This window comes from Dysidea avara, chromosome 7 (genome assembly GCF_963678975.1).
Source record: "Dysidea avara chromosome 7, odDysAvar1.4, whole genome shotgun sequence".
Taxonomy (NCBI): Eukaryota; Metazoa; Porifera; class Demospongiae; order Dictyoceratida; family Dysideidae; genus Dysidea; species Dysidea avara.
In genome coordinates, this window is record NC_089278.1 from 27,347,730 (window position 1) to 27,370,146 (window position 22,417).

General features: G+C 36.6%; 1 protein-coding gene across 3 annotated transcripts in view; it reads left to right on the forward strand.

Moving 5' to 3' along the window:
* The window catches only part of LOC136262605 (hemicentin-1-like), a 129,557-nt gene that overhangs the window by 100,321 nt on the left and 6,819 nt on the right, over positions 1-22,417 (forward strand). For 2 of the 3 annotated variants that reach the window (XM_066056992.1, XM_066056993.1), the window contains 18 exons: positions 1,625-1,729; positions 3,073-3,154; positions 3,236-3,349; positions 7,599-7,881; positions 8,079-8,118; positions 9,698-9,769; positions 10,350-10,497; positions 10,558-10,680; positions 10,730-10,799; positions 10,848-10,971; positions 11,052-11,089; positions 11,150-11,273; positions 11,323-11,411; positions 16,128-16,239; positions 16,299-16,455; positions 16,827-16,893; positions 18,000-18,066; positions 21,054-21,145. In XM_066056992.1, coding sequence (XP_065913064.1) covers positions 1,625-1,729; positions 3,073-3,154; positions 3,236-3,349; positions 7,599-7,881; positions 8,079-8,118; positions 9,698-9,769; positions 10,350-10,497; positions 10,558-10,680; positions 10,730-10,799; positions 10,848-10,971; positions 11,052-11,089; positions 11,150-11,273; positions 11,323-11,411; positions 16,128-16,239; positions 16,299-16,455; positions 16,827-16,893; positions 18,000-18,066; positions 21,054-21,145 — 1,907 coding nt within the window. Of the gene's footprint in view, positions 1-1,624; positions 1,730-3,072; positions 3,155-3,235; positions 3,350-7,598; positions 7,882-8,078; positions 8,119-9,697; positions 9,770-10,335; positions 10,498-10,557; positions 10,681-10,729; positions 10,800-10,847; positions 10,972-11,051; positions 11,090-11,149; positions 11,274-11,322; positions 11,412-16,127; positions 16,240-16,298; positions 16,456-16,826; positions 16,894-17,999; positions 18,067-21,053; positions 21,146-22,417 lie in introns of those variants that run through there. The other variant, XR_010704246.1, reaches the window with a different exon arrangement.

Below are 22,417 nucleotides of genomic sequence, written 5' to 3' on the forward strand. Positions count from 1 at the left end.
GACTGTCCTAGGGCCACAGGCCCAAGGGCAGAGGGCATACATATCAGGCAAAGCCCGGATGCCTCATGTTACAGCTAATATGTAACACTTATCAGGCTGATAGCCTATATATACAGGGTGATCAATCACCCAAGCAAATATGAGTGCACCCACTGGATGTATTATATATGCACACCTAAAATTTTTTATTATGGGTCAGCAGCTAGTATGTTCTGGTTACGTTCTGTTACGATGAACAACATATCCTAGAGATATCATGGTTACTCAAGCTTAATGTTTTAATCAGTGCTATTGAATTGTTTATGGAGAAAGTACGGAATTCACTAAAAGCCTAGATAGGTAAGCTTGCTTGTAGAGTGGTTACTTTGTGCAAAGTGGTAGCTTCGTGATGGGGGCATGTTCGTATTCGAAAACGTGTGAAACAATCAGTGAATAAGCTATAGCACTAGTTCTCACCTTATCCCAACGTTTTTCAACTTGTAGGATGGCTAGGATAACAAAACATTCTCCATCTGAATAGTTTTCATGGTAAAATCCAAGTCGTGCATCCTAATCATGTGAGTATTAATTGAACCCCACAATCAATTTCAGCCTCAATGACTATATAATTACTTCCCAGGTGTAGCCCAGCTACATTTTGCATGTAGCCAAACTAACTGGGCTACATACGAAATGTAGCCCAGGCAGCTCCTTTGATCTGAGGTGAGAAAGTGTCACACACACACACACACGCACGCACGCACGCACGCACGCACACACACACACACATATATATAGTACATGCATGCATACATTACATACGCACTTTTTGGAAAACAATTCCAAGAGCCAGGCATGCACCTACAGCTGGCCTGTGGCCAACTGTGGGTGTGCTCCTGGTTTAAATACTGTAGCAAAGAAATGACAGTTTTTTCTGCAAAATGGAAAGTGCATTACAACTATGGTTGAGTGCTCATCACTATGCAGGTGATAAAAAGTTCAAGAGTACTGTTGTTTGCAAACTTCTTTGACCCTTTTATTATTTATTAAAACTTTACAGCACAAGTGCTGAAGGTCTGTAGAACACCTGGTCCTACAGCCCATTTAAATTAAGTTGTTACAAAGTATGTTTGAAAAGGTGGAGAAAGGTGAAAAAATCCATGACTGGACCTGGGCAGCCTCAAACCTGCAGCCATCCAATCAACTCTCGAATGCTTACAGTAGTCTGCCAGGCAGTCAGGATGTTTTCTCCTTGTTGATTTCATGTATATGTATCCATAGGAACGCTAGAGAGTGAATTATTATCTCAAAGTACCCCATGTGGAACCAAATGAACATTAGTTAATTTATTTATTAAGGCTTTACAGCACAAGTGCTGAAGGTCTGTTGGACCAGGTGTCCTACAGACCTTCAGCACTTGTGCTGTAAAGCCAAAATGCTGTAAGGCCTTTAGCACTTGTACTGACCTCCTACAGCACCATCAATTGTCACTTTCATGTATATGTATATATCCATAGGAACTCTAGAGAGTAACATATTATCTCAAAGTACCCCATGTGGAAAAAAATAAATATAAAAAATCCTTTTTTGCTCATGCAAATGTTCTAAATACACTTATATTGCTTCAACACATTATTTTGTATAGTGTGTGTCTCCTTTCGTTGGAAAAGATGGTTCATGTGGTATAGACAGTGATGGTGATGGATTTCCTGATGTTCAGCTAAACTGTGCTGGACTAAAATGTGAAAAAGTATGAAATTAGTTAGTTACTTCTTTGCAATACAATAGTACTTGTGACAGTGCATATAGTAATGTATGTTACATTTTGCAAACCTCTGTTTGACACTGAAAACAGTTTCTTAACTAAATAGATTTGATGAGAGAAGGTTGCAAATTGTGACCATCATAGTAAAAACCCACCTAGTTTGCACAAGCATACATTTTGAGAAAAATGAAATTTAAAAATATTGGTAAAATTATGCATGCTACAAAAAACTATATATGCAAGTTTTAATTAATCAAGCCGTTACTCAGGGAAGCTGGTCTCATTTAATCATATAAACCATCTCATTTGCCTGCTCATGGAGAATTCGAAAAGTTTTTGTAGTCCTAGTGGTATGCATGTCACATGCATTACAGTAGACATAAACAAGATTGATATCTTCAATAAAACTACCTTCCTACATGTGACTGCAAGGCTAAAACCATACCTTCATTGACTTTCCAATCCATGGTAAACATTTTGAACCAAATTCCTATGCTGCAGACTAATGCAGCCAGAAGTTATGGCTTCAGTATAGTTGCTGTACAAATCAATAACTATTCGTAACAATAAGCTAAAACTTTGGTGATCCATTCCATGTGTAGATACGATAAAATAAAATTTGGAAGCTGTGTGAACTAGGCAGGTTTGTGGTCACAATTTAAAATGAATTTACGAAAAGAGAAAAAAACAGTATGATAAGTTTTAATTACTAGCTTTCCACCAGTTTTATCATGCATACATCAGGGTTAGACTGCAGGTCACCATCACTGATCCAAATGACCTACTGACCTTGGATGCTACCTGGATTAATTATTAAAGTCAAGACATGTACTAAAACTTTCATTTCATATGTATTAATTTAACCAAGCGGGCAAGCTTTATTCATCTGCATGTACTCTCATACACACAGATGGCCAACTGGATGACTTGTAGCATTTTTCTTGCTGTATTAATGCTACCCCAATGATTGATCATTGCTATATACTGTGTGCTCAAGCACTGCACAATCGAAATACTCTAATAGAGCAGTCGCATAGCTTGATTAGAACCACTCCTTCCATAGAATACACTCACATCCATTTTTGAGGATTACACTTCCAATCGTCACAGTCACACAAGACTTTTTAGACAACGCATGTGATGCAATACATAATCCAGGTCAGACCTGGATATTTTCAATACCGGTTTACCTGCACAAACATGACCAGTTTATCTGGATGACCCAACCCAGTCTCAGTCCTGATTTACTTTGTCCATAAATGCAATTGTCAATTGGACCAAACTGTCTATCTGTGCTGTAATTGTATGTTACTATTACATTTCCTCAGGATATATGTGTCGATGATTACAGTGTGTTTCCTGATGGAACTCAAAATGAATTAATTTGCAATCCACCAGTCATTGACGAAGGTTAGTACTTATTTATTGCTTAAATTAACTAACTCAATATATATTGTATGATAATTATTCACATTTTGATCCTATCAATAGATACCTTTACTGGGTGCTATCCAGAGAATGATACACAGTGGGACATTAGATGGCCTACTGCAGAAAGGGGGGAAGAAGTCATACAAAAATGTCCAGGTGGAGCTGAATCACTTGGTATGTAGTTATGGATTGTCTTGATACAATGTGTAATTTATTTATTGAAGTTAAGATGCTTCAGGGGCGGATTCAGGAGCTGGCAAAGGGGAGGGGCATAGAAAAGTTCAGATTCACACCATTAAAAAGGGGAATCAACTACTAGCTGCTTTCTGTTGTAGTTGATATACACATAGTAGCAAATAATCACCTCTCAGCAGTGTTTCACTGTGTCATTTAGACCATTGCAGAAGGTTATGAAGTCTAAAACATATGTCACATGATAATTATTTCTAGAGGCGCTTAATATACATGAAGGTGCTGGGTGACAGTTTTTGCAGTAAAGAGAGGTTATATGTCTGCCTTTTAAGCTAAAAACTAATTCATTTCTTGAGTAATAAACTGACATTGGCCTAACTGGCATCATCGAAGTGATAGCTATAGCTAGCTATTCTTCCTAAAAGGAAAGGGTAGTGGAGGAGGGGGGGGGGGGAATTTGCCCCAAATTCCCCATCCTGGATCCGCCATTGTGCTTGGTATGGGTATAGGAAATGAGCGTATTGTGAACTACACTGAAAGCACAATGATGTCAGATTGCTAATCAAGCATTGCGCACTTTGTAAATTAGTTTGATAAATTTCAGGTCATGTGATGTACCATACCATTAAAGGTTGCATTGTCTAGCCGTACAAAAACTGGAAGAACTTGGGCAAGTGTGATGCTAGTTACTAAGCTTTAAACTATATACACTTGTTAAGCATAGAAGTTTGAAATTTTCACTGTTTGATTGACTGCTGCAGTTTGATATGACTTCATAGCAGTTTGCTATTATTACTTGCTTTGCCAGACTACATCAAATCACGAAAGTAATATTTACCTACCCTCCTTGTAGAGGAATTTATATAGCCTGTCCTATGATTTCCCAGTTGCCCATTATTCATCAAAATTCATTTTCTCTACATAAATTATAATCACATCTGTTAACATAATGTAGTGTATACTTATTAGTTGTTATGTACACTTACTGGCTTTGGGAAAATGTTATGAACTTAGCATTAGGGTAAAGTTGGCAATGATAGATTTAGGTGCAATGGAAGAGTGGTGTATATAACTAAGCAACTATACTCCATATCATACAGTATGGTACATAGTACTGTATATAGTGGAGTTCCTAAAGGTTTGGGCTTTCTTCCACGAAAATATCACTCAAACATCAGCCTCACCTTTTCTTCATAGCAGCTTGACAGTATTAGTTAGGCATGACCAAGCTCAAAAATGCCTTCAGAGTGATCCCAAACCCTTCCAACAAGTTTCTATGGAATTTAAAATTCCTATTTAACTGAATTTTTACTGACTGACTTAACTAACTGATACCTTCAGCCAAACATAACTTGACCATAGCTAATACTACATACTATAATATTTCTTCACTGTTCGACATCACTTCAGCCTGAGGTATACCTTTTCTCCAAATGTAGCATTTACATTTGTCCTCTTTTGTGTCCTATTTCTTTCTCCACTACCATGTTGGTATTGATTCTAGTGTTGTTTTAAGCTAAAATACTTTTAGTTCAGCATATTTACTTTTTGTAAACTAATTCTAACTAAAACTAAAATATTTTGAACTTTAAAAACTAATCAAAACTAAACATTTTCCATACTAAAACAACACTAGTGTAATGCAAAGTAGCTTCAGTGCAGCTGGCTGTCAAGAGAATTGTCTGTAATGTTTGTAGTGACTGAATTGATTGCAGAGGTACTACTCATGCTGTTCTTTGTTTGTATCTTATATGGTATGATAACACTGTATATTGAAGGTTTGGGCTTTTCTAGACAAAATTATCACCCTAAAATCAGCCTCACAATTCCTTCATGATATCTTGGCAGTATTGGTTAGGTATAACCAAGCCCAAAAGTTCTAACAAGTGTAACTCAATAATGGCTAAGACTACATGCTTGATTTTTTCACTGTTCGATGTTGCTTCAGCACAACAGGTGCCTTTTGACATACTGCAGTACATACAATGCACGTTTCATGGATTTACCTGTGTTCTCCTTTGTGTCACATTATCTTTGCTAATAACGCAAGGTGTCGATTTGCAGAAGTACCGCATGATGACTTTCCTATATTTTTAATGGGAATTGTCTGAGATTTCTGTTGTGACTGGATTGATTGTAGGGGTCCATCTCCTTGTGTTTTGCATCTGTAATGCTAGGTAACAGGCTGAACATATCGCTTTCTAGTAATTGGCAAGGTTAAGTGATTATATGCCACTTTGACTCCTCAGATCAAATGAAACTATGAGGCTATATTTCATGTGGTTAGGGCCCTGACCACACAGGGTGATATTGTGATATTGCCCTGTTGGTTAGGGCAATATCATGATGTAGCTCTGACCAAAACTGCTTTTGATGCTGAGGCAGTTACGAAACATCAATTCCCTTTGATTCTTTATGTTAATCCGCTTGTGGGTTTGAGTTTAGCATGTAGGTTAAGCATACCCTTGAAGAAGAAATAATTGAGTTGGCCGACATTGCATAGTTACTAGGCATCACTAAATAATGATTTTTTCAATGTGGGGATCATTTTTCTACACAGCACATTTCAACCATATGACAAGATGGCTCAGACATTCTCCTAAGTATCTATTTTAGCACCTTAGGTTACTTGAGGCATCCATGAAGTGCTTATTCAAGTTGATTATAAATGGTATCACTACAACCAGTGAAACCCACAATCACTTCTTTTTTGTTCCCACAATTTAAACCCACAATCAATGTTTACAAATGTCTGTATAAAGTAATGTGATGAATGCAAGTTTGTTTTATTAGGTGAGCAGACCTGAGTGGTATATTTACTTATATCCTGGCCACTCGGGATTTGCCTGATATATATGCCCAAGCCCGAAGGCATGGGAATATATATCAGGCAAATTCTGAGTGGCCATGATATAACTATTAATTATAATATGCCTGGCCAGCACCATTCTTTCCTTTGATGCAGTATGCATTGGTTCACTGGTTGTAAACTATTAGAAATTTATACTTGAGTATATAGGGATCATAGAAATAAAAGGCATGCAATGAATCAAGGGAGTTGCAGCTGTACTAGTGGACATTTATCCCTACTTCAGTCTCTATATTTGACCATCTCAGCAAAACCCAACTTGTTCACATAAGCATGCATATTAAGAAAATCAATTATTTTTAAATCGTAAAATTACACATGCTACAAAGAAAAATATGCAAGTTTTTTTCAGGCCATTACTTGGAGAAGGAAAACTCAAATCGATTAAAACTATACACCATCTTATTTGCCTGGTCATGGAGAGTGCGAACATCTTTGTTTTGTTTCTGTAGCCCCAACGGTGTGTGTGTCACGTGTGTTTGTTTATGATGCAGTAAAATAAGCAAGATCGTCGTCATTTCTTCAACTAAATCACCTTCATACCCATATGCGTAAGTGACTACAGGGCTAACACTATAACTTGAATAATGTGCTAATCCATGGTGAACAAGTAGACTAATGCAAATGAAAGTTATGGCTGCAAATGTAAGTGCCTGTAGTTTAGTATAGTAGCTGTACAAATTGATTATTTTGCTCTTCCTACTGCCTAGCATTATAATTACAAAACTACTCACTACAGAAGGCTGAAACTGTGGTGATGCATTCCTTGGACACTGCAAATTATTTGCTGAGGAAAAAAATTTTTGGAAGATGTACAAACAAGTCGGGTTCTGCTGAGATGGTCACATATATATAACTGAAGTAATCTCCTTTATTTCACTGCTCTTTTTATATGATTCCTATTGAAATATATTTCTAATTTTTTTATTAGAGTCCTGAATAAATGGTGTCCTCACCAATGCTGTTTGGGGTACATCACAGCAATCAGCATATTAAGTAAACATAATTATTCATAATACTTTGCAAGTATGTTCGTGTGTTCAGTAATAAGTACAGTGGAGTAAAAATAAATTTTGTTTGGACAAACAAAGCCCGGTTCTATTACTCTAGTAGAGCATACGGATATTCTCATATAACATATTAATTAAATTTATAGAACAGCAATTTTGTATTTTTGAATAGTTCAATAAACTCAAATTAGAATAATTGTTATCCCACTGTGTTAATTTAATATTAACTAGCTATTAGTACCACAGTAAGTAAATCAAGTAATTGCTGCTAAAAGAAATCTGTTATGCTGAACATCTTGTACTTACTATAAAATTTATCAAATAGATTCTTTGATTTTCTATTATGAATTAGGGCTTGCTTCAAGAAAATGTGATGGTGATCCAGCTGAATGGCAAGAACCAGATGTGAATAATTGCTCTACAGTAGAAATTACCAGAATTATGGAAGAAGCAGAACGACTTGATGAAATACTTAAAAATGCATTAAATTCAGAAAATGCAGATCTTACAATCATGGTAGAGCCTGAAGTTGTAGAAGCTATAACTGAAGAATTAGCCTCTCTTACTGATAATGAAGAGACAATTTTACCCAATGATCTAGCAAATACTCTTGGTACCATTGACTCATTGATAAGGTACAAACTTTGTGTGTATAACATTGTGATACAGTGTGTAAGTAAAGGGCTTCTATCACCTGTATGCAGAGGATATCTGTAATAGCTGTACCACACAGTATTTTTGCTAATATGAATGGCTTACTATAGTTCTCCACCAGCACATTCATGTGTTTTGATAGTTTATGTTTTAGTGTAGTATATTCTAATTGTTGCAGTGTTTCTGAAGCAATAGAAGTTGATCAGAATACCTTAGAGGTATGTAAACACTAAATATCGTTCACTCCCAGTTTAAAATATTGTTTTGCACATTGTTAAATACACAAAAAAATCAAGAAAATAGTTAGTTAACATGCTGATTGGTGTGGAAACACCTCGGGGCAGTGTGCACTCGGTATACTGGAGCAGTGCACACCCCCGGGGGTGCAATCACCATTTACCATGTATTTAGTATGTGTGCATACAAAATAGATACCACTATATAATGTTTTCCTAGCTTTTCACACCACCCATCCACCGCACCTAGCTCTATTGCCTATTTTTTCCTAGTTCTAACCACAATAACATTTTCCACAAAGCCATAACGTGTACGCAACAACACCAAACAAACAAACACTCATGCAAATATCTACCACATAACATTGCACCATTGCCATAAATATACATAACAACACAAAACACAAATAACATTCATACAGATATCTATACACAAGTACTTTGGGGAAAGGGCAACTGAGGAAATTGTTGGAGTAGGGTGTAATAACTTTTGCACAAGCCACGCAGACAAGCATTGTGGATATGGCATAACTGGATTTACAGTTGACCACGAAGCAAATATGTCTTCCAATTAGTACAAGATTGCAGCAACGCATCATATATGCATAGCAACACAACGTGATAGCAGCAACCAATGAATAATCATATAGGTTAAATTTAGCGTAATTGGTTTGGTTTGGCCATGCACAGATTATTAGCACTTCATCCACCTGCACTTGGTCCTCAGTTGCCGTTTAACTATATATGTGTATCTAAGTTCAATATCAGTAATTGGATGCACAACAACCAAGTAAGCAATGTAACCAAGTTATGCATACAAAGGTTCAATTTTTAATTATTGTTTTATATATATATATACATACATTATGTGGACAACCGTACAAGCGCATACAACACCATATGCACTGGCACATATACTTAATGCATGGTTTTGGGTGGGAGGGAGGGAAAAGGTTTTTCTATCCGCCAACACGCCATGCACTATGGCATGATCTCGTGATCTCAAACCTGTCAAACCAGTTTATTACAATGAATCATTATGACGTCATTACGTTTCATGTATCCTACAAGATTGGTTCAACTTTTACCTGAAACAAGTGTTGATTTCAGTTTGTGGTGCTAGCACTGCTAATATACAATGCCTCTCTAATGGACCTTACAGTCAATTCAAGGATTCTGTGTTGCTGGATTTAATTACTTTACTCGAAAGGCTAGTTTATCACTAAAGGATGCTGGCTTCATTTACTATGGTATGGTACGTAGATTTGCACTGTATTCATTCTACGCCCACACCAAGGCATGTTAACTTCAATTTATTGCGTTGCAATAAATTACATTATTTCTGCCACCAATATCCATTAAAAGAAATTTTGACTGCTAATACAATGATCTTCAGTTTGGTAGGTATAATAAAGCTACTTATAGAGGTAATTTGTATACATGATGTACTTTGGTGATATTTTAATCATTGGATGGTACAAAATACAATTAATTTAATCATGTGCTAGTTTATACTTCTTGTTTAACTTAATGATTTTAAATACACATTAATCTTCTGTAGAATTTAGTGGATGCAACTAGCAACATCATTGATCCGAGTAACATGGTTGCTTTTGGCACACTGGAGAATATGGTATGTCTTTACCCCACAAAGCCAACAAGTATACTTGTTAGTGATGCAACAATATGGTAAACTCCATATTGCATATTGTTTTCAAAATATTGCAATATATTGTTGTATTGTAATATTTGAATACGATGTTGAAATGTGGTAAAGTGAATGTTGCAATTGTTTAAATAACCCACATCTGTATGCTGAGGTACAGCAGACAGTATACCCACAGGTCAAGAGCAATGCATTTACGAGTAGCTAGGCTAGTACTACTGTGCTATATGTTCAGTATAGCTTCTGGACACCAATAAATCATCAATTATTACTTTCTGGTGCCTTTGATGCTGGGTAATTATCCACAAACCACAGCCCTGCTGTATATTGCAATACAGCAATGACAATATTGTATTGTATTGTGGTAGAAAATATCGATATATTGTAATATTGTTGCATCCCTAATACTTGTAGTATCTATTATAAATTTTTATCACAATTAAAATGTATAAGACATACTCCATCATTACTACAAGTAATGTTAGTTTATTTATCAGTACAAAATATGTGCTGGATTATTGTTAAGTTTAAAGTTACCTTTAAAAAGGACTCTGGAGAAGATGAACCAGAACCACAAAATAGTGTAGGAGCAAAAGCTCTCCGTAATACAGCAAGATTGTCTGAAGTGATTGGAAGCACTCTCAAAGCAGAAGGCAATCAATCAGCCAGCATTACTATAGTCACGAACAATGTTGGTTAGTGTAACAGTTTTGTTAATGCAGCAGCTGTTGTTGATCTCAAGATCTACTCTGTAGTTATTGATGCTCAGGTGCTATCTGAAACAGACTTAGACAGTGGTGCAAATATCAGTTTTCCAAATGAGGGAAGTAGTGTGGGAAATGTTTCGGCTTCATCCACAGTTCCTTCTGAAGCATTGAGTAAATACGTTACGTTTTATCAATAATGTTTCAGAGTGTTTTTATTTAGGAAAATATCCTGGACCAGTCACAAATACATACTTGAGTGATCCTTTCTTCCTTCCTAACAACTTTGATGGGTAAACAATGTTTTGACACGTTATAACAGTTTTTACAAGCGTATACAGGAATGGGCAGTTCAATCTTTCATCTGCAGTGCTTGTTGTACAGCTTACTACTAGTTCTAGTAATCCTAATGACACAAGCCTTCCAGAGGACAGTAACCTTCAGTTAGACTTTGATATATCAGAGGTACGTATGGGACTACTATGTACCTTATCAAACTTTTAACTTACTATGTCACACTTTTTGTTTGTTTTTCCTACATGTAGGACAAGCGACTATTATGTGTGTTTTGGCAAGAAGAGAGGTACATGCATACATAACAGTATATGAAGTGTGTGTGGTATTTGTTTATTTTTCACTCCAGTGGCACTTGGTCAGATAGAGGTCTAACAATCGAAAGAAATGATTCATCAAATGTTACAATGTGCCAGTCAACACATTTGACCAGTTTTGCCGTCATGGTTGATGTACAAGGAGCACAAACACAGGTAAGAATGTTAACAGTTTTCTTTTACATATATTTGTATTGTACAATAGAGCAAAGCCCTCTCTTTTATCAGCTACATTGGTTGTGGCATTTCGATATTTTCTCTTATTCTAACTATGCTGGCAATTACATTTTGGAGGTAACTATAAATGTACATAATTTATTGCAATTTGAAACCTCCTTAATGGTGACACTTATGGGACTAACATTGGTCTTAGTAATGAGATGGTGACCATAGCAATGAGGTCACAAAGTACACTTTAACCATGTTTGGGACATAGTAGGTGCCTTAGGTGATCTCATTAAAGAGGTAGCTAGTAAGTGAGGTTTCAATGTACCTGTACCTTTCATTTGTGATGTGTGTGTTATAAAACAGTGTAGAATTTCTAAAGACACCAGGAATTTGTAGTCAGGATAAATTTTGCAAATGTGATGTACAGACTTTAAAATTATCTCTAGAGATCGCTCTAAAAACACACTGTTATAGTTTTAAATGTGCTTGTTTATTGGGAAATTTAATTGACATTTTACCCAACCAAGTACTGGTGGCTCACCGGTCAGCGAGCTGGGAAATATTCATTGAGAGACTTGATGTTTCATCCAAGCACATCTTAGGCCTAGCAGTGATACATAAATACCGATGAATGTTTCTTGGAAACCTACCAGAAATAATGTCTTCACTTAAATATTCCTTTTGTGATGTTATGGTATGGAGATTGCTGAACTTGTGTACTAGAAAGACAATTTTATTATTAAGGTGTTTCACTGCACTAGAAGTGCCTATATACGTATGTGTATAAGTAGAGTTAGTAGACAGCATTCATTTTCTTTCTTTATATACCCTATAAATATTTAAGTTCTATTCACTCACTCTACTATAGCTTTCATGCAGTTAGCCATGTGTATAAGGTACACCTAGTCCTTGTACCACTTACCTCCCCTACCACCCACAGAATATTTTTAAAAGAAAAATTGCTAGTTCCAAATTAGAAGTTTTAAAAAAGAGCAGTTGCTTTTCCCATGCAGGATCATACCCATGGTCAACCCTACATCAGCAGCCATGAGTCAACCTTCAGATGTGGAGAGTCATACATACAATATGTTATTCTAAAATGCATAGCATGTCTACCTATTGAATTTTTCTGATACTCATAGTCAGCTGCGTACAAGCTGCATTCAGATTCAGTGCATCCAACATCATTAGCTACTGATTGTGGGTAGTAGGTAACTATCACATGTGATAGCATGCAACATGTTGAAGAGCAAATATAACTGATGCAAAACACAGTACAGCTGTTACAAAAGGAAAAAAAAAAACAGCATGCCCAAGTAAAGTAGAGTTAACTGGTATATTTTGCAACAAAGGTAGTGATACCAGAGTGCAACCATGTGCAAAATATGGATGTCATAATATAAATCAGATATGCAAATGATAAAGTCAGTATTGACAAACATGCTGTAATTTTTGTATCCTTCTTTGTGCATGTTATCAATTCACTAGAAATTATAAAGTGCATAGATTCTCTGATAGCAATAAATAATTTGAGTTTGGCCGTCTTAACTATTTATTGCTATCAGAAATTCTACACACTTTATATTTATAGAGAAATGGTTAGGGCTGAGCAATAGTATCGATAGTGCGATATATCGCGATAGTAAATCACTATCGTTATCGCAATAGTAGGGATATCACTATCGTGATAGTTATGATAAGCTCAGATCTGCATTAAAATGGTATTAACAACCCTTCTATACGGTTTTACAGTTGGTAATACCAGCTTTCTTATAAAGGAGTGGCATGTAAAAGCTTTCCCAAAGTCCATATTCATCATCCGCCCACAAAGTTAATTAACAAATGTCCTGTGCATGCAAAATAACTTTCTATATGACTACAAATCATAGCTATACAACTAAGACTTTGTTAAGAGTAAAGTGTTTCATAAACTATCGGGATAGTATTCACTATCGCGATATTTAATGAGTAACTATCGTGATAGTAAAATTTTTACTATCGCTCAGCACTAGAAATGGTATTAAAATTAAATTAACATGTAACACTTTCACACTTCAGATCAAAGGAGCCGCCCGGGCTACATTTCGTATATACGAAATTTAGCCCAGGCTACAACTGGGTAGTGATTATATAGACATTGAGGGCAAAATCGATTGTGGGGATCGATTAATACTCATGTGATTAGGATGCACGACTTGGATTTTGCCATGAAAACCACTCAGACAGAGAGTGTTTTGTTATCCTCGCCATCCTACCAATTGAAAAACATTGGGCTAAGGTGAGAACTAGTGCTATAGCATATTCACCGATTATTTCCATATGTTTTCGAATACGGATATGCCCCCATCACGAAGCTACCACTTTGCACAGAGTAACCACTCTACTAGCAAGCTTACCTATCTAGGCCTTTAGTGAGCTCAGTACTTTTTCCATAAGCGATTCAATAGCACTGATTAAAACATTAAACTCTCGTAACTGAAATTCTCCATGATATCTCGATATGTCTTCATCTTAACCAAACGTAACCAGAACATACTAGCTGCTGACCCATAATCAAAAATCTTAGGTATGCATATATAATACATCCGGTGGCTGCGCTCGTATTGGCTTGGGTGATTAGTTTCCCTGTACAGGCTATCAGCTTACATATTAGCTGTAACACGGGTCATTCGGGCTTTGCCTGATATGTATGCCCAACTGCCCGAGGGCCGCATATGCATGCCCTCTGGCCTGCGGCCCTTGGGCAGTTGAGCATACATATCAGGAAAAGCCCTCATTCCCATGTACAGGCATCTAATTAAAGTGCATGTGCTTACATTTTGTCTTAAAGTAGTGTAATTGGAAGTCACCAATATTTGAAGTCCAGTAAGCATATATGGTGAAATCCACATTCATTATTATATAAGTCACCAATTATCGGCAGGTACCAATTATACTTTGCAAAATCTGCCAATAATTTGTCAATCACTGAAGTACAGAGTGCCAATAATAGTACCTCATGCCGATAATTGGCGTACAATATTTTTTGCGATTTCACTCATGACACAACAATCACTCACATGAGATAAATAAAATTTGATGTGCTATGAGACTAGAGACTGTTTTGGCGTAAGTCGCCAATTTTTGGCACCATTTCGTCTAACAATTGTAATTCTTTACTGGAATGACGTATAAACTTCCAGTTTAAATAATAGTTAGACGTCAAGAACCAGGGTTCTACGGGATTTAGAAAACTCGAAGGCCCTGGGCTGTAGCGCCTGAGCGCAGCGAGGGCGCTACTAAGGGCCTGAGGGTTTTCTAAATCCCGTAGAACCCAGTGGTTCTTGACGTCTAACTTATTTAGACTACAACTCGTTATTGTACCTTGAGTTGACAGCTGCTTGTAAATAGGAAATGTATGGCTAATTACTAGAAACAAGCCCTCTACACCTCCCGACATTGCGGGACCTCAGCGTGGCTGTTGCTACCCGTTTAAATGCCCATGCGTTGCCAATGTTACAGGCGCGTGCTATGTATCGAAGTACTGGACTCAGCGAGTGGACTACAACTCATTGTTGCTGTTGTTGTGCCTCGACAGCTGCTTGTAAGCAAGTAATGTAGTGTTGATTAGTACAAACAAGCCCATTACACCTCCCTCTAATTCAGTACGGCTGTTACTAGCCATTTAAATGCCCATGCATTGCCAATGTTACAGGTGCGTAATTATCGTGTTTCGTATCGCCTCAGAGCGTGGTCTCTATTGGACATGACCGTGGCTCTACGAGATTTAGAGACCACGTTTTCAGCCAATCAAATTTCAGTATCAAACTTGTTGTAGTCTAAAACTATTCAGCAACATGACATGTGAAATTTCGAGCCTCTCATCGACCTTGTTGTACACTACCCCACAAGAATCTTGTTTAAAACAATATATCCACAAATTGTTAATACTCAGCAACAGGCAATTTAATATTCTAGGTGTCCACAATTCAAGGCAATGGAATTCTTCAGTAGCATCTGGCCAAAGACAGTGGTATAAAGCATCAATTTTCAATGGTCAACATCATTTCTCTATATCAAAGTATATATAGTAAAGTTATGTGTTGACTGTTCTACTAGAGTATATCATAAATTTTTACAATGTTAAAAGCTATATACCATTTTTACTTGATTTGTGCTGCACCCTCGAATAGTACCGCAGTGTGGTACTATTCGAAGATCTTTATCCATGTTTAAAATAAATTTAAAATTGTACCACATCCTTGAATAGTATCGCACTATACTTTTGTAATTACGCTTTACTGGTGCTGTCATACCTTTAGTATTAATCTACATCTCGATTTAAGGAAGGTATTGTCCTGGTAAAACTTAAATGGCTGTCACATAAATGAAATTCCGGATATTAGTTAGTAAATTGACCACATAGCACGAGGCGTGACATGGTTGTGTTACAAGGACTTGGGCAACAGAAAAGTCCTGTATAGAAGAAGTAAGTACAGTAGCAACGTGTTGTGATTGTTTTATAAAACTATAATGTGGAATAGCTATAGTAGTGGCAGGTTTAAAATATTAGTAGCACACCCTCAAATAATACCGCAGTACGGCACTATTTGAAGGCTTACTTTTGGGCAAAAAATAATAGTACCCCTGGGGCACAAATCGAGTAAATACAGTATTTGTTTATTGGAACCTCCCACAGAACCACACCTGCCTGTCCTTCTCTTAATACACACTTTGTTTACTGTCTCCACCTAATACTAGTAATATGAATATGTTGTGCAGTGTAAATAAAAAGGGAGGGAAAATATACATTGAGAATAAGGTTAACTTATATACATAATGTACTTCCTTTTCTTTCAATAGAAAAACTGTGTATAAAGGTGTCCATAACATCAACCATTTTAATCTGGCATTATCACTTCTGATTGGTTTGATTATATTTACAAGCTCCATAGAAAGTGCGAAGGATAATGAGGTATGTAAATTTGTTATTTTAATATATTTCCTGTTTCATTTCACTGTGCATCTTCATAGGTTGCTTGTGGAGTGTTTGCAGGACTCCTGCACTATTTCTTCCTTGCTGCTTTTGCATGGATGTTGTGTGAAGGCATCTACCTTTTTGTGCATTTGAACTTTGTGTTCTATGATGGATTTTTTACTAAATGGTACTTCTTCTTTGGATTGGGCTATGGTATGTACACAAGTCACACAATAAAGAATTAATGGTAGTGAGTACGTAGACATGCAAATGGATGTCACTTTAGTGGCCATACAATGCACTGCAATGTGTAGCTAAAGGAGTAAATTGTATAGCTTGTAAAGAATAAAATGGGGGGAAAACCTGATGTTAGAAGAGTGCAAGGGTGTTTAATTGATTAAAATGTATAGCTAAATACATGTAGGTAGTCCAATTGTATTGTAATGTAAGTGATTAGGTACTATGCATTTATGCATTGAAACATGGTTTATCTTTGAATGTAAACAACTAATACTTCTGGTGCTATTATTCATTGTTTTGGTGTGGACACATTTTTATGATGTTGAATTATCTCTGTATTTTAGGACTTCCGGTACCAATTGTGGCAATAGCAGCTGGAATAGCACATGATAATTATGGAACTGATAGAGCGTTAGTTAATTTAATGTAACTGTATAATTAATTTGATGCATCTGTATATACAAATACCAACTTATCATAATAAATGCTGTTTTGAATAAAGGAAAGCTTTTTGTTTCTCTCCTTTACACACTGGGTCACCTTACTGTTATATGTAGAGTCGCCAAGTTGCTCTTTGATAGGTAACATCTCATTATGCACAGTCAGCATCTTGTAAATCCAGCTAATTTAGAGGGGGCAGCCTCCCCCATGTTAACTCCCCCCCCCTCCTCCAGATGATACATAGTACAATAATATGTAGGTTTATAACTTGATGCCTTGATACATAGTTAGAAATGAAAGGTTTAAGTGATAATCTTTCCTAAAGTAATCAAATGGTCAATATTTAGTGGCATCACAGAAAAATTTAATCATAACCATAATCCATCTTTGCACAGAAAAATTTAATCATAATCATAATGCATCTTTGCACCTAATTTTCTCCTGCATACCCCCAGACCCTCATATCCTCTCTTTCTCTAATCCTTTAGAACCACTAAAACCTCCCCCCCCCCCCCCCCCCCCCCACATTCCAAATCAACTTACTTTCCCAACCTCCCAGCTTAATATTGTGGATTGAGCCCTGAGTCCCTACATTAAAGCTTAAAATTACAATATAAGCTACCAGTATACACTTTATTACTCAATGAGGTTTATAGGAGGGTCTGTGGGCATGCCCTCCCCAAAGGAAATACTTGAAAAATTAGGTGTGTGCTGTTTAAGTATGTGTAATTTTCAAAATAGCCACATGTGGTTAAGTGGATTGGGCCTTGAATGGCTTCAACAACCCAGTAGCGCTCATAAAATACTGTTTTAACTTCTGTCACTTTTAACAGCATCGCTGTGTCAAATTCTTGATATAATTACAATTTGTGGTGTTGTTTTAACAAATTTAAACTGGCTAAAAAATGACAAATGGAAATCCTTTATTACAGTGTCGTAAATATTGAGCACCAGTTTTTGGCTTAGTTCCAACTAACCACCATTACCAAATAGCTACAGTACATTTTTACTGCCTAGTAATATATATGTATGCATGTGAGTACATGTAGCTATGTATGTTATATATCTTCTCACAGATGTTGGCTGTCAGAAAAGGAAGGAACTATGTGGGCTTTTGTTGGTCCAATGTTACTAATTGTTGCGGTTAGTTGTGATAGTAAATTATATACATACACATTCCCTATCTGTATAGTTACCTAAATAAATATATTTAATGAAATTATTACTATTGGTAATAAGTGATGACTTGCCACAGATAATTACAACTCTAAATGAATGGCAACAGATGACAATTAGGACAGTATTAGTAAACATTTGACTGGGTCTTGCAAAGCAGAACATAGTGGTAACAGTATTGGAATTTATACAGGACCTTCTGTTCGGATTATTCACATGTTGACAATATTTTTACATCTGAATAATACCATTTTGTCACTAATAATTTGCTATGGTGAATACATTAATCTTTACCAGAATATATACCACTTTGACACCTCAGATCAAAGGAAACCACAGGGTTACATTTGACATATCGCCCTGTGGTTAGGGAAATATCATGATATAGCCCTGACCACAACTGCCTTTGATGCTGAGGCAGTTACAAAGGATCAGTTCCCTTTGATTATTTATATAGAGCTGCTTAAATTTTTACATTGTGGGTTTGAATAGAGCTGTTTAAAGGTTTGCATTGTGGGTTTGAGTTTAACATGTTGGTTTAGTTAGGGGCATTGTTGTGAAGCAAAAAGAATTGAGTGAGTCAGCATTGCATAGTTCAGTTACTAGATATCACTAAACAATTGTCTTAGCAATGTGGGGATTGTTTTTCTACACAGTACATTTCAAATGCATGAAAAGATGCCTCAAACATTCCCAACCTATATGTCCAAGTGTTTATTTTAGCACCTTAGGTAGGGTCCGCAATCCAAAAAATCAACTTCTACAAATCAATCCCCCTACCATTGTGGGATGTTCATTGTAGTATCCGATTGCTTGATCCACCATGAAACCGGAGGCACGATTGTTGTCTTCACAGAAATATTGCTTTCAGTATCTCGCAAGATGCAAAATTTATTTTTAAAATTTTGTGCTCCACACAAAAGATTGGATGAAACTTGCTACTTAGCCAAATCGTATCCAGAGTTGTTGTAGTTGAAAAGTACGCACAGAAATAAGTAAATGATTTCCTGGGTGCCCGGCACAGGGTTGCTTTCTTTGAAAAACAGACAAAGAGATACGAAGTTTTGAAATCAAACTGCCCTACCACCCAGGGCAAGAGAAGCCAACTCTTCCTGATAGTGTTTCGATACGGTTGGGTGCATAGTCTGTCTATGTTGTTAATTTGGAAAAGATCTGAGACTTCTCACCATCTGGGTGACGAGCGTCAAAATTTTCTGCAGCATCAAAGAATTGTGTCACGCTTTCTAGCCATTTCCAGCGCTTCTGCAGCCACAGCAATCATCAATTATAAACTGAAACTATGGCAAAAGATGTCCCTGAATGTTTGGTAGCAGTGGTTGGCAATTATTATTTCATCCACGGCTTCCACACCTCGCTCTAAGCTATTCATCAAGGGAGGCAGCAAAATTGTCCAAATTTGACTTCACCTCTCACGCTCCACAGCAGCTTCAAATCTTCACTAGATCACCCTACATCACCATTATGCTGCAAAACATCCAAAAACAAACCGAAAAAAAAACACAAAATCTTTTATTTTTGATTCGAGCCGGGTGGAGCTGCTGGTATACTGCATTATATGAAATCACAGAAACACCAACTACTACTACTACTACCAAACGTTTTGATCCATCATTTATCATCATTCTAAACAAAATTAAGTGACCAGTGTGGCATCAGAAGTACTGGAAAGCACTTTGGTACCATTGAGAGAATCCCTTGAAATGACGCACGAAAATTTTGACGTTCTTCACCCAGATGGTGAGAAGTCTCAGATCCTTTCCAGACTAACAGCGTAGACAGACTATGCATCCAACCTTATCACATCACTATGAGGAAGAGTTGGCTTTTCTTGTCTTGGCTGGGAATTCAAAAATTTGTGTTTCGTTTTCTGCTTTTTGAGAGAAAGCAACCCTGTGCCGGGAACCCAGTGAATCATTTGCTTATTACTGTGCGTACTTTTTAACTACATTAACTCTAGATAATATCTAGCTAAGCAGCAAGTTCTATCCTGTTCTTTGTGTGGAGCACGAAATTTAAAAAATAATTTTTGCATCTCACAAAATACTAAAATCGATATTTCTGTGAAGACAACAATCGTGCCTCCGGTTTCATGGTGGATCTAGCAATGGGATACCACAATGAACATCCCACAGTGGTAGGGGATCGATTTATAAAAGTTGATTTTTCGGATTGCGGACCCTACCTTAGGTTACTTTATTCATCCACAAAGTGGTTGTTTGGTTTAAAATGGTATCACTACAATCAGTGAAACCCACAATCATTTTTTTGTGCCCACAATTTAAACCCACAATTGATGTTTGCAAACCTCTGTATAAAAGTAATGTGGTGAATGCAGGTTTGTCTTCCTTCACCTATTAGGTGAGCATACCAGAATGGTAATATATTACTTATACCATGACCACTCGAGATTTGCCTGATATATATTCCAGCATCCTCGGGCCTGTGGCCCTCGGGCTTGGGCATATTTATCAGGTAAATCCCTTGTGGCCATGGTATAACTATTAAATAACACACTAGACTGTACGGAATGGTGACAAATTCCCACATGTGCTAGATTGATTCGCTTTACAGTAAGATTTAATGTGATTAAAGGTACCTTTTTCACACATTTTATATGCTGGCTAACAGAATTTTATAATAGTTGACTCCTTGTACTGATTATGTTTCTTTTTATATTACAATGTAGCCAAGCTTCATGCATGGACAAATAAATAAATGTTATGAAGTTTCAGTGTTCAAAAATAATGGGTCAAATTTTGTGTGTGAAAAGGTACCCTTTTCCTAAAATATTGATGTCAATTGGCTCAATAAGCCATGTGGTATCTACTAAATAGGTTACATCAGTAACAGGTAGCTTGCATGTTGTCTCATTACTCAACAGACAAGTTGTTAACATATGTTAGTCAATTATCTTATCACTGACTACCTTACAGGTGAACTTTATTTTCTTACTGATATCACTCAGAATAATCTATAAAAGCAAAAAGAATAACATCCGGGAAGAAGGTCATTTGCAGACAGCTAAGTATGTTCTTCACACATGTTACTGTTAAACAAAAGCTTGCCATGTTTCAAAATTCTATGTGGTTTCTAATAACCACAACAGGTAATGTTATGGGAAAAACATGATGCATGTTTAAGCACTTTAGTACATAAGGCTCATATCAAATGAAACACATATACTGGAGCACCTTCAGTTAGGTTATCAAAATCATGTTTTATTATATAGTGAAACCCGTATATTCCTTGGTGTCCTAATTTTCCAGATCAGTTTACATGCTAAGGGATACTTTGGGCCTATTACCAATTAAGTGTCCAGATTACACAGATGTCCTCATTTTCAAATGGCCTGATTAACAGGTTCTACTGTATTCTAATAAATGAATTTTTTTCTTAATTTAATAGGGTTTTAATGCAGACACGTCTGCATTAAATTTACAATTGCACAAGTACACAAAAAATTGGAATTTTCAAATAGAGTATAGGGACCATAGCACATCGATAAATAGTACTGAAACAAGCTGGAGTAGTACATAATATTAAATCACAGTAAAACAATAAGAAGTGTTATATCCCTACTGTGCATTTCCCTTATGGTATCTTGAGCACAGTAGGGATATAACACTTCTTACTGTTTTACTGTGATTTAATATCATGCACTACTCCAGCCTTGTTTCAGTACTTTTTATCAATGTGCTATGGTCTCTACTCTAGTTGAAAATTCCAAATTTTTTGTGTACGTGTTTGTTAACCTTTTTTGCAAAATAATATTATGGGTGATGAATCCACGCATACCACATTTAAAGAAAGAAATGGTACTGTGCACCTTAAGTACCAATTATCATCTGAAAAGTGAAGTATCCATTACGCTTCGTTGTCAGCTATGTTCAACCAATTACACAGCATTGCGAATCAAGAACTGTTCGAAAAGCACCTCTGTAATCATAGTAGCCACTATGAAAATATGGACGATTTCCATTACGAAAGAAAGCCATCACATGCTACTTCCAAACTGACACCTTTTGCTGGCAGCCAAGATGAATGGGACACAAAGGAGGACACTGGTAAGTCCATGAAGAATACAATGTACATACTGCGGTATGCCAAAAGAATCTCTCGGGCCAACGCATTGTCCAACAGTAAAAAAATCACGCCCGTAGTCTTAACCATTATCGAATTATGCTTGTCTGAAGACATCAGTCAGTCAGTCAGTCAGTCAGTTAGTCAGTGGAACGTTCTGTTTAATGGTTTTTTTTTAATCATAGAAACTTGTTGAAAGCATTTCGGGTCGATCTGA